Genomic DNA, 13,338 nt, shown 5'->3' with positions numbered 1-13,338 from the left:
GACCTTCTGAACTATGATGCCTGGACTTGTCCAACAAATAATGTCACTGTTTGTCCACAGCAGACACTTCCTTTGGTGTAAATCTCGTCTTGGTCTCTGTCATCCATCGTCACCCTCACCCCCACCCCCAGTCTTTTAAACCTTCCAATGGTTCTCCCACATTACTGGTTGGAGCAAAATAATTCCTAACTGTTCATAACTGGAATCTAAGTTGTAAAATAAATTCAGCCCTGGCTGAATTAATGGCCTCTTGTAAAGTTTTTGGATCATCCCTCATGATCTTTAATTTTAATCTGTAGGCCATCAATACCCAACAAGTTGACCTTCCATCATGAGCACCCTCATATACCTGCTCGTGAGAGATAATATGCGCTCTATATATATCTGTGCGTTTTCATTCTACTCTTGTTTGACCTGTGTCAAGAGCATAAAGGCATGTTGTGCATCAGAAATATCAGCAAATCTCTTAATGAGTTCTGTTTTGAGAGCACTCCAATCAATACTCGAATTAACCTTCAGACTATAATGGTATAATCACTAACCGCCCCAGTGCTAGTAAATGTACCCTGGGGGTCATACCCGACCCTACCCTGTGATATAATGTAGAATATATTAATTTAAAAAATACTGAATTCCCCACTCCCAAACCACATATTTTCTTCTCCATTGTGTACAAGTCCAGTGGTACTTATGAGGTGGGTCCCTAGAATCAGGTCTGGTCCTGCCCAGTCATACATGGTTTAATAGTCTTTAGTTTATACCATATAGTTATTTCCATGTTTTCCATGTCCTGTGTTTTAAGATAAGTGCTATTGTACGTACATTGTATGATATTGATGCGTGGGGTAAAATCTGACATCGGCCTATCAAACATGTACATATGATTTGATACGAGTATATAGTGAAAACTATTTAGCCCCTCCCCCCTCTCAAATTGTATATAGTTTTTAGCTCACCTGAACCGAAGGTTCAAGTGAGCTTTTCTGATCGCTTTTTGTCCGTCGTCTGTCTGTCTGTCCGTCTGTCTGTTAAACTTTTCACATTTTCTACTTCTTCTCCAGAACCACTGGGCCAATTTCAACCAAACATGGCCAAAAGCATCCTTGGGTGAAGGACTTTCAAGTTTGTTCAAATGAAGGGCCATGTCCCTTTCAAAGGGGAGATAATCACAAAAATGCAAAAATAGGGTGGGGTCATTTAAAAATCTTCTTCTCAAGAACCACTGGGCCAGAAGAGCTGAAATTTACCTGAAAGCTTCCTGACATATTGCAGATTCAAGTTTGTTCAAATCATGGCCCCCGGGGGTAGGATGGGGCCACAAGGGGGGATCAAAGTTTTACATACAAATATATAGGGAAAAACTTTTAAAATCTTCTTCTCAAGAACCACTAATCCAGAAAAGCTGAGATTTACATGAAAGCTTCCTGACATAATGCGGATTCAAGTTTGTTCAAATCATGGGCCCCTGGGGTTGGATGGGGCCACAATAGGGGATCAAAGTTTTACATACAAATATATAGGAAAAATCTTCTTCTCAAGAACCACTGAGCCAGAAAAGCTGATTTTTACATGAAAACTTTCTGACATAGTGCAGATTCAAGTTTGTTCAAATCATGGCCCCCGGGGGTAGGATGGGGCCACAAGGGGGATCAAAGTTTTACATACAAATATATAGTTAAAATCTTTTTCTCAATAACCACTGAGTCAGAAAAGCTGATATTTACAAGAAAACTTTCTGACATAGTGCAGATTCAAGTTTGTTCAAATCATGGCCCCCGGGGGGTAGGATGGGGCCACAAGTGGGGGGGGGGGGGGGGCTCAAAGTTTTACATACAAATATAGGAAAAAGTTTTAAAAATCTTCTTCTCAAGAACCATTGGGCCAAGAAGTTGACATTTACAAGAAAGCTTTCTGACATAGTGTAGATTCAAGTTTGCAAAGGGTAGTTTGGGCCATAATAGGGACTAAGGTTTTATATGCAAATATATATGGAAAGTCTTCAGATATGGGCCAAGGTGACTCAGGTGAGCGATGTGGCCCATGGGCCTCTTGCTGTTTTTGTTCCTTGTTTCAAGACCAATTCAATGTCATATATTAAGTGGGCCCCTGCAGTCAGGTTTGACCTTGCCCTTTTAAATATGATTATATATGTGATCTAATATTCTAAAACTTTTAAGTTCTCTACCCTCAAACCAAGTAGCATCTCCTTCCTTGTACTATACTGTATTTAGCAGTACCCATAAGAGGGACCACTGGGATCACCTCTGACCCCCAAGATTATACCTTAAACACTGTAATTCCATGCCCTCAAATCAAATATTTCGTTAATTTCTGTATTTGTCAAGACAGATTCACTGGTACCCATAAAAAGGGCTTACTATGTCATGCGTGACCCCACCCTTTGTGGTATGTTTTAATAACTTTTACCATATTTTCAAAAAGACATTTGGGCATTGTTTAGACTTACACTGGGCAAGATCATCGTAAAAGAAATCAAGCTACATGTTGTAGTTTGACCTCCGTGGAAAAGTAAGAAAACATACCTGTTGTACACTATAATATTTACATTTATCAATATTTTGTCTGTAATCAATTTACGCTAGATCAATGTATTTCATTTCTCGATAATATGGCTGACCTTTCATCTTGACATAAAGTCTATGTAATACAAATCGCTTAGGTTGTTTGTATAATGGAGAATATATGAACAAAGCTGAAACATGCATTTTTGCACGGCTTACTTAAATACCCCTATAAATCGTATATTTAATCCTCAAGTGTACGATTAACATCATCAATCTTTGTTCAGTTTTCAGATTTGAATGTATAAAAAGGAGCCGTATCGCCATATGTAAAATATATTATTGTTATGAATCATTTTCATGAGAAATATTTTCTTTCTTAATTCATCTAGCAGAAGCGCGCGCGGATCTCGCCTGTTCGCACACATTAACCAACACCATGGTATATGCGGCAGACATTCCCCATAACCCGTACACACATCAACAGATGATACTGATTATCATCAATGATTAACAGAAATGTACACCCTTACGACTGTTTCCACCTGGTGAATCTGTCGGAGGAAACATACTGCATGCATTTGTAAGTAAAGTGTGTGCACTATAGCAACCGATTCACATGCACGTTTTTTCCTAGTTCACGTTGAATATGTTATAATCATGGACAGTGATTTAGGAACGTACATTATAGAGACCAAGAAGTTGGTGGAAGCGCAAAATTTTCAAAAAGCATTCGAAGTTTTTTCTGAGGCTCTTAGCGTGTATCCTTCTAGTTCGGAATTAAAAGATGGGCTCCGAAAAATGCAAGAAGGTGTTCTGGAAAAGATTTCTCCAAAACCCGTCATTTCCCCGTTGTCAACAAATCTGAGACCTTTACCAGGTGATGATATCCTTCTGCAGGACGAGGAGGAGACCGTGAAACAATGGACAGAAGAAGCAGACGATAATGACGTAACCATCAGGTCGGTGGAATTTCCCGTGGACGTCAATAAAGTCACAGAAAAAGCAGTAGAACTTTTCAAAACTGGAGAAACAAGAAAAGGAAGGCAGCTGTTGGATTTTTGTTTCAGGTCTTCTGAGTATGATGTTTGTGATTTGATGCTGTCTATATATGACGAGGGTTTATACAAGGAGTGTGTATACAACTGCGTATCTCTTCCTAATGACAGGAAATCGCCCTCTGTTTGGATTACAGGAGGTATGAAAAGTATTTCCGTTGTCATATCTACATGCATGTTTTCGCCGAGTCATCATGAATTTCTGTTCTGGGTATTCTGAGATATTTGTTGTGATGTATTGATATTATATACGTAATTACTGAAATTAACTTATTCTTTATGCACTTATTGTATATTTTGATGCAGTCTCAAAAGCGCCAAAATATGAATTCGTTTACAAATTATTTAAGTTTTCATAAATTGTGCAAATAAACTGAATCTTGAATAGTAATCTATATATTTATAAGCATACATACTGTATTCTATCATAATTAAAATGAATTACACGATAAATAGTATTACGCGTACTTGCAATGTATCAAAATAATATTTATGAGATTGATCACTGTTCGTTATCTTCACCTTTCATTCAATACTAATCTAAAAACAATAATATATTAATTTGAATTTGTACTTGCCTTTTGCCTAGCTATGGAACTGTTCTAGTTATATACCTATACAACATGACGGTTGATAATGATATGTAACTGTTTGATTAGTACTGCACATTCAGCTTTGTATTGCTTTCTAACGGGATGTGTACAACAGTTTTAATGGAAAGGGAAGATAGCAAACTGATATAGCGGCGGATTTAGAGGGGGCCCGCCGTGTCCTCTCCATTTCGTCAAAGGTTTAGAAATAATATGAGTAAAAATTCAGATCTGGCACCCAAAATGGCTGCGTATTTTGACTAATACTTGAATTTCACATGTAGCCCCTCCCCTTTTCGGAAATCCTGGATCCGCCACTATCATCAATCTCATAATTCTCATAAATAATACAAAATTAAAAGCAGGGCAAACACGGACCCCTGGACATACCAGAGGTGGGATCAGGTGGCTAGGAGGAGTAAGCATCCCCTGTTGACCGGTCACACCCACCGTGAGCCCTGTATCCTGACCATGTAAACGGAGTATTCCGTAGTCAAAATCAGTACATGTATATAAAGAACGGCCTTACAATTGGTATGAAACACTGCAGACAGCATTCGACCTCGCGATAGGTTGTATTTGCAAATTAGATCACCATAACGACCATTTAATTTTTATACACACCTCGTTGCAGTTATAATGCAATGAATGCCCGAATAAGATCATCCAATGTTTTTTTTTTAAGAATACATGTATGTCATATCTTCCTGTAGAACTCCTGGGATCAATGATATAGCTTTAATTCAATATAAAGGTTTTTTTCCAATTGTATCTACAAGTTATAAAAGGCGATTCTGTGTTTTGAGCGTGTTTAACACATTACGTCAAATTACTTGCATCTGATAGAGGTATATATAGGAAAGTGACACGTCCTTCTATATGATTACACAAATATGTACATAATTGGTATGAATTAATACATGCCTTTTACATGTACATTGTACATCTCTGCTTTTTTACAGCTAAAGCAGCAAATCGGCTGGTTCTCCCTGCCATAGCAGAACACTGGGTAAGGACCGTTTTAGAATCAGATGACACTGACAGTAAAGTAGCCCAAGAAGCAACACAGTTGTTTCTGAATATCCGGGCCTCGCGGCTCTTTAACAATCTGAACACTGAAACCGACATTGAGGTGAAGCTTACAGAGAGGGGTCGACATGTTCGGGCTTCCTGCTGCAAGGCTGTTCAATCTGTTGTTTTTCGTGAGGAACCTGTTCTCCTCGCACCTGCTTTTGATTGTGACTATGGTACTATTCCAGTATGCGGTCATTGTGCGAAATGTCTCGTGTCAGCGGAAGAATTCTTTGGGTTGAAAATTCTAAAAAGCAATAAAATATTAATGAATGCTGTTGACCAATTCTGGATAACCCGAGCACCCGTGAAATGTGAGCACTGTTCTATGGAAGTATATTGTTCTGACGAGTGCAGACGTAAGTCATGGGAAGGATATCATAAAGTTATATGTCCATCCCAAAATGAACACTCGCCCAAATTATACAAGATCTGCACCGAGTTCAAAAAAGCTTTACTTGAAGGCACAGATAATCTCCATGGGTGGTGGTATGAAAACTTCAGTCCCTTCCTCTTGGCTAGGCTCTGGGCAACAATCTTATGTGATGCTATCAATGATGCAAAAAACACCGGTAAATCTCAGGCTGATGACTTAGATACCACTAGAGCCCGGAGGAAATTCGAAAGGTGAGCAGAAATAAGAAGACAATTGATTAAAATACAAATGTTCTAGTTAGTCAAGTTTTCAGTACCGGATATTAGCATTTTGTCATTTTGCAGAGATCTTCATTATTAGCTTCCTTCCTAACCTCTACCCAGTACTTGATTCTTATGGAATTATTTTCAACAACTTTTTGTATAATCATCTTCAGCTTCCAAGTGAATTGTCATGGAGGAGTGACGAAGAAGATTCCAAAAATGTATGACCTTATGGTAAAGATGTTCAGCAGCAAAGACCAAAGCAGACATTACAAGATAACACCAGAAGAATTCAACTTCCGCTACGGCCAGATCATCAGAAACGTACAGGCGTTTTCAGATCCATATCATCCTTATTTTGAATTCCGTAAGCAAGTGGATATGTTACCGGAAATGAAGAGTTTGAAAAAGATTCTGTCAAATTCAGTAAAAGAGGTTGTTTTTGCAGGATTGTTTCCTATTCAATCCAGTTTAAAACATTCGTGCGCAAGCAACGTTGAAATAATTTCTGGAAATGCAAACGAGGCTCCTGGTATACACGTGATCTCCAGGAAACCAATAAAACAGGGAGAAGAATTGCTTGTATCGTACGTGGATACGTCACTTAACCGCCAACAAAGACGAGGCCTTTTGTATCGCTTGTATCATTTCTGGTGTGAATGCCCTGGTTGTTTGTTTGAGGGGGATGACTCGGATATCTGTACTGAATGCGGAAAAGAATCGGAAGAAGAGAAGGGGTTTCCGTCGTGCGGGAGGTGCCATAAAGCTTGGTACTGTTCCAAGGTGTGTCAGAAGACAGCTTGGAAGAAAGGGCACAAGGAGATATGTGTCTCTGGATAGTTAAATACTGAGTATCTTTACACGGTCGCCGTAGCCTAGTGGTTAAGGCACTGGACCTGGGAGACCCGGGTTCAATTCTCTATCCCGGCACCGCGTTTAACGTAAGATTGATAGTGACTGTTCCTTTAGCAAGTGCTAGGCAAGCCATACTCTCACAAATACGAGTCATTGACACGATAGAGACTCCTTACTGCTACATGTACAGCAATCTACGCAATGCGTAGGTCAAAATTTGTGGCACTTCATCGTAAGCCGGTGACGTCTCTACATGAGGGGAAAAGTTTTCAAATGGGATGTAAAACAACGAAACACTGACTATTGGTTGTCCGGATATGTATGTATGCTTGTTATTACATGAAGAAGTAGAATTATCGCTTCTTTAAGATATGACCTTACCGTGTCACGGTAGATGTTGGCACACTAAACAACCCCCCCCCACCCCCCACCCCCCCCCCCCCGGCCTTGGCCGCCAGACAAGGGTCAAGGTTTGGTGAAGTGCACCTGGTGAAGTCTCTATGTCAGTGAACAGTTCTACGTAAAAACAAACAAACAAGAAATGTTATATACTCCAGCGGGGTCACACTTCCGACAGAGATAGTTGCCAATGGTTACAGTCACACATCCGGATTTACTTGAGAACGTAACAAGGGGGTCGTTACATTTCAGGATTCTGAAAATCAGATTACAAAGAACGTGTTAGTGACGACATACACATCTACATTGATAAGGGTAATAAAGATGTCATCGTCATGTTTTTAGATGACGATGATGAAATCGACGAAATCAATTCTACGTTTTACGTCCCGTAATCTTTTCTAAAGCTATGCGAGAGAAAGTGAGAGAATTGAGGATGTTTTATATCACTTGTACACGTTCATGTGAATTATCTGTTTAGTGTGTATCCAAATACCAAACAAACACTGCTGCTGCTAGCTAAAAACTATCAAAGGAAAAAAGTTGACCAATCCAATAATCGATTTCTTCCAATTTTCACTATCAAAACGGAAAACGAAAAAAGTAAATTAATTCTGTCTATGACATTTACTATTTGCTAGGCCTTTTCTCCTCCATTAAGCCAACTTTCAAATTTAAAAATACTGTTGGTTTAAAACGTAGAATTTATCTACGTTGGCTGAATGGAATTGGCTTGAGTAAGCAAAAGCGTCCTCAACATTGATTCAAATACAGAGGGTTTTTTAAATTACAATTCCTTGTCAACCATAAAAAGAAAAGGGGTAATGCATTAAAATTTGTGCAATGGTGATTTTATTTGTGTGCATTGTGTAAGGATGTAAAAGATTGACATTTTTACGAGGCCATAACATTTTGTCGCCATGGTTTTCCTTTATGACACTATTTTCTGTAGAACTACTGAGATGCGGATACCTTATTGAAAAGTATGTTGAAATTCGGCTTTTTCGTATACGTTCTACATGTACGAGTATATCTGTTTTCAGTAAAAGTTGCTGGTTGATAGGTTAAATTAACCAGTAACTCAAATTATCCCTCTTCGTGGGATCGGCCAAAGGAGAATATCCCTAGTTTTCCCCCCTATTTACCGTGTCCAGTAGTTAATTATTTTAAAAGTTTTCATACCCAGGGACATTATTGTAGCGGACAAGGGACGTAACTGCGGCGAGTTGTTGATACGTATATTATGGTAGTACAAGACGTCAATAATATTACAAAGGTAGATAACTGCAGTCGAGACAAAGTCGTGCGGAATACAGATGGAGATGTGTGTGATTGACTAAAATCATGAATTAGATAGTTCTCGATTGAATGAATTAAATATAGCTACTTGAATGCTGGGATTTGAAACTACAAGTAATGTAAAACATGGAGAAGTCACTGAGGAAACGGTTGTACGTTATGTAAATCGTGCGGAAGTACGACTTGCAAAAACATGCAATGGGAGCATGTTTCTAGGTTTATATATTTCATTGTTTGGAATGAACTTTTAAATATTAGAAGAAGTTTGTCAAAAATTGTTATAGAAAAATGGCGAGAGGGCTGAAGGTTCATATTGATTTATAAGGGGGAATAACTGATATCTCTTTCCTCGTGAACAATCATATTAATTTACAGATTTTCCACATTTGAAAATTTCACGTATGATGGTAGCATGAATCGTCGCAGTTCATATGTATTTTTAAAAATGAAATTTTAATACTTTTTAAATATTTGTTATAGCTGGTTGCCAATTGTTTGAAGTTTATGTTTATTTTATCATTATATATGTTCTTGCATGGCTTGTGGTTGACCCGACTTTTATCAAGTTCACCGTTCGCCGAATACAAACAATATAATAGGCAAATGTTTTGTGTTTTCTTTTACGTCCCATTTGGGAAATTTTCATAGAGTTAAGAGCTGTTGGTGAAGCGCTGACCTAAGCATGACGCCCAGGGCCGTAACGGTGAGGATACTTTATGATAGCGAAAAGTGAACATTCTCATAACTCCTATATGGAATACGAAATAGAGAGTTGGGCAAACATGGACCACTGAATATACCAGAGGTGGGATCAGGTGCCTAGAAGGAGTGAGCATCCCCTGTCGACCGGTCACATCCGCCGTGCATATATTAAAGTGTCAACTTCTATGGAATTTAAATGTGACTACATTTATATATTCTTAATGCGCTAAGGGGAGTGTAATTTGAGGGCTACTTTGCACATTAATGATATATAACATTCCAATCATGTAAGGCTATGATATCCGGTCGTTTAATTATTTTTCTTTTTTAAGGACTTTTGGGGGCTTGTCCCTTTTACATCCCCCTTATAGCCTTGTTGTAGTGAAGTCGTGTACTACTAATCACTAAATTAATCCTTTATTCTCAAACGTTAAATTACTAATCAATATTCTAAAATCACGTGGAAATTAGGCGGATTGTCAATTGGATAATGTTAGAAAACACAGAAATGTTACAAATCCACAATGTATCTTTGGAACTAATTCCCTTCTCCATTAATAATGAGTATCTGTGATACCAATCACAAAGTTTGTCATCCATTCACAAACAACATTAGTATTCTAAAACCACGTTGATAGTAGGCGTGTCAATTGGGTGATGTTAGAATATAATGCATACACAGAATTGTCACAGATACAGAGTGTATCGGAAATAATTCCCCTGTCCATTGAATAAGCATCTGTAAAGTTTCTTGTAATTCAATTCCATTGCTGGGATCATGATAAAAGCCAGGGATGCCTGATGTGGACAATTTGTACATTATAGAGAGATACTTTATCGGGAACATCTGTAGTCCGACATTGGTCAAGCAAATAATTACTTTGACATACGGCTGATCAATGTAAATTACAAAATCACCCAAACAGACGACGTCGAACAAGTGAACTTTGTCTGAACGTCAGAGATTGGCACAAATACAGAAATTGCAAAGAAGCAATTCTCGCTATAAACCTGGAGCTATTCGCCTTATATCTCGCGATATACTAACTTAAAGAATCACGTTTTACTGAAAGAAAAGAAGTGTACATTTACAATTTACGAATAGAAATTTCACCAGAAATGGAAAATGGTCAAATGCTGCCTGACGTATTTCATACCAATTGTTAGGCCGTTCTTTACAAACTGATTTTTGACTACGGATTACTACTTTTATCTGATCAAAATATACAGGTCAGGGTCGATGTGACCGGTCGACAGGGGATGCTTGTTCCTCCTGAGCATATGATCCCACATATGGTGTATCTAGGGGTCCGTGTTTGCCCATCTCTTAATTTGTATTCTTTATAAGAGGTATGAGATTGATCACTGTGCGTTATCTTCACCTTTATAAGAGGTATGAGATTGATCACTGTGCGTTATCTTCACCTTTTCATTAAAGTCTGTGACCTATCCGTTTTGAAATGGTCGTGTGATTCTAGCATGTTGTGTCATTAAAAAAAATTAAATATCAAACTGAGAAGAAACATAGATGTTATATCTATCTTATTACATATCAAAATAATGAACTTTTTTATTCCATGACCTGATTATCTCTGATAAGTAGGATTTTATTGTGTACCGGTATGTATAGATTGGACGAAAGAATATCAGATATATATAAGTTGTTTTTTCCAAAAGATATTTCAAATGAGTCATTCATCATGTGTTTAAAATATTCTCATCTGGATTTTTAATCTTCAAATTGTTCTGACTCTAACATGTCAATTGCTGAAGTATCCCAGTTCTCAATCATAAAATCTTATACCTTGAAAAATCATTAATAAAATGATCAAGTTTTCAGAAGATATCTTGACTCAGCCAGGTAGTCGTTGTTCCTGTATATTTTCTTTTCCAAATTATCTCAGATCAATTTCTCAATCATCTCACATTACAGTCACATAATCTCAATAAAGGTTTATTAACTTCTCAAAAGTCCTCATATGTTCAAATAATTCCTATCTATTCTAATCTTTGAAATATTTCTCATGTTCATAGATTTGTAAATAGTTCTCATATGTTCACAAATTTCTCAAATTGTTCTAATTTGTTCAATAAGTTTCATTGTTATAGTCTCTTGTCTCCAATCATAGAAACCTCAAAACTGCTAAAAAGTAGATACTCTTGAAGGTAATCGAATGTTCCAAGTTCTCAAGATATTTCAACTCAAAGTATTAGTCGTGTATGTTCCTGACTTCCAGCATTTTTAAAAATCTTATTATCTCTCATTTCAAAATCTTTTATCTTTCTTATCTTCAAATAGTACAGAGTATTGCAATCTTAAATTTGATTAATCAAGTTCTTAAACATGTGTTTAAACTGTTTTCATATATTGCGTTACTCTATAATTTTCTGAAGTCTTGAAATTCTCAATCAATAATTCTCAAAGAGAGGATGTAAAATCAAAACAAAGCTGCAAAATTAGGTGGGGGGGGGGGGGGGTTCGACTAAATACAGCAAGAATAGTTACGGGATGAACTTTATTAGAATCGAGAAAAAATCTTTATTTGGAAACAAATTAGGAATCGCTTCGCATTAAAACAACACGAATATAAACGATGCATAAAGTCAACCAGAATTTGACTCCAAAGTATCTTATAGACATTTTTCTGGTACAATTACAACACAACAAGTACTCTAAATTACAATCTACCTATATGTAAACGTCAAATATATAAATATACATGTATACCAGCTGTTATAAATGAATGGAATTCCACTCCTGTTGAAATCAAATGAAGTGAATCTTTGGGGATCTATGAAAAAGAAAGAAACTTCACATTTGGCAAACCACCCGTAATTTGATGCTTGCACAAAGCAATTATCGCTGTTATCATCGTTGACCGATTGATTCCCTTTTGAGTTGAACTGTCCTCGCACATTACGGAGTGGTTCTTTATCTTTTGCTGATGGAAACTCGTCGCTTTGCGTAATGTTTACGATATCAAATTTGATGACACCGAAATTCACGATGGAAGGGATAATTGTTATGCCACTTATACTTGAGCCGAGGCAACTGGCAAGTCGAAGCCTTTAAAACATCGGTATTGAAACTCACAGTTAAATAAACAAACCAACAAACTAAACACAATCATCATACTGAGACCGACGACAATTTAAAATACCAATATGGATTACTCCACCAATTACGAAAAACTTGAAAATTGACAAAATGAAGTTGGAACACGAAATCACCTCATTCAAACAATTTAAAATTGCAAATGAAAAATTTATGTTTACAATTTAGATAATCAATATGTTAATAGTATTTTCCAAGAAAATGTACTATACATTATATCCAGAGAATACGATTTTTTACATTATATCCAGAGAATACGATTTTTTACATTATATCCAGAGAATACGATTTTTTACATTATATCCAGAGAATACGATTTTATACCCCGTGTGATACGTAGGGTTTTCGAAGGCCGACGCAGAAACTGCATCTTCAAAGGCGCCGACTATTTTGTAGGCCTACACTTGGACTTTCGGTCCATGGCGTCCAGTGTTTTAGGGAAATGTCCGTGGTCCATACCTTAAGTACTCAATATACTAAATGTCCATGTTAAATGTATTTTATTTTCGTTAGCTCGTGAAACTTTTCTTGAAAAAAATCTTCATAATTCACCCTTACAGGTTTTTTTTTCAATAACAAAATTCTCTATGTACAATTCAGATACATGTACTTTTATTCTATGGATTCTTGTTTATTTTTTCAGTTTCACTAAGGAAACCATGTTGAGTTATCGCATTTATCATCGGCAGAAAAAATTGCTTATCTAACATCAATCTGGATGAATCCTCTCAAATCCAGTGCATGCACGGTATTCTTGCTGTTAATTTTGATAATAAAAATAACTCGAATTTCTTGATTTTCTGCTTGCAAATTTCCGCCGCTAGGATCCCCGTGTATATACAGGAACGCCCACAGAAGCGGCAGCATAAGACAGTGGCTATGAATAGCCACAGTCTAAAAATTTGTAATTCATTGATTTGGTTGATATATTTTTCCAAACAGAACACCGATTCCAAAAGAAAGTGTCAATTAAATTAATTAACCCGAAAGTTTGCTTAAAAATTCAGTTTCATGGTCAATAATTCAAAAATTGGATCTATAACCCCACTTTTTATATTATAATTTTTCTGTCTATCAATTTCAAAAAG

General features: G+C 37.0%; 1 protein-coding gene across 1 annotated transcript; it reads left to right on the top strand.

The window, feature by feature from the left end:
* Nucleotides 1-3,052: 3,052 nt before the first annotated feature.
* On the top strand, nt 3,053-9,037 carry LOC125648268 (histone-lysine N-trimethyltransferase SMYD5-like). Its single transcript, XM_048875244.2, has 3 exons — nt 3,053-3,720; nt 5,133-5,868; nt 6,054-9,037. Exons 1-3 carry the CDS (start codon nt 3,183-3,185, stop codon nt 6,718-6,720), a joined length of 1,941 nt encoding a protein of 646 aa, XP_048731201.2. The 5' UTR covers nt 3,053-3,182; the 3' UTR covers nt 6,721-9,037.
* The last annotated feature ends 4,301 nt before the right edge of the window (nt 9,038-13,338 follow it).

This window comes from Ostrea edulis, chromosome 6 (assembly GCF_947568905.1).
Source record: "Ostrea edulis chromosome 6, xbOstEdul1.1, whole genome shotgun sequence".
NCBI lineage: Eukaryota > Metazoa > Mollusca > Bivalvia > Ostreida > Ostreidae > Ostrea > Ostrea edulis.
The sequence above is the reverse complement of the archived record's forward strand: the minus strand, read 5'-3'. Positions and strand labels throughout refer to the sequence as shown.

Excerpts from the sequence above, each read along its gene's own strand:
- LOC125648268 (XM_048875244.2), top strand. The coding sequence starts at position 3,183 with ATGGACAGTGATTTAGGAACGTACATTATAGAGACCAAGAAGTTGGTG. Across the intron at positions 3,721-5,132 it reads CTCTGTTTGGATTACAGGAG|CTAAAGCAGCAAATCGGCTG; the intron begins GTATGAAAAGTA and ends GCTTTTTTACAG. Across the intron at positions 5,869-6,053 it reads GCCCGGAGGAAATTCGAAAG|CTTCCAAGTGAATTGTCATG; the intron begins GTGAGCAGAAAT and ends AATCATCTTCAG.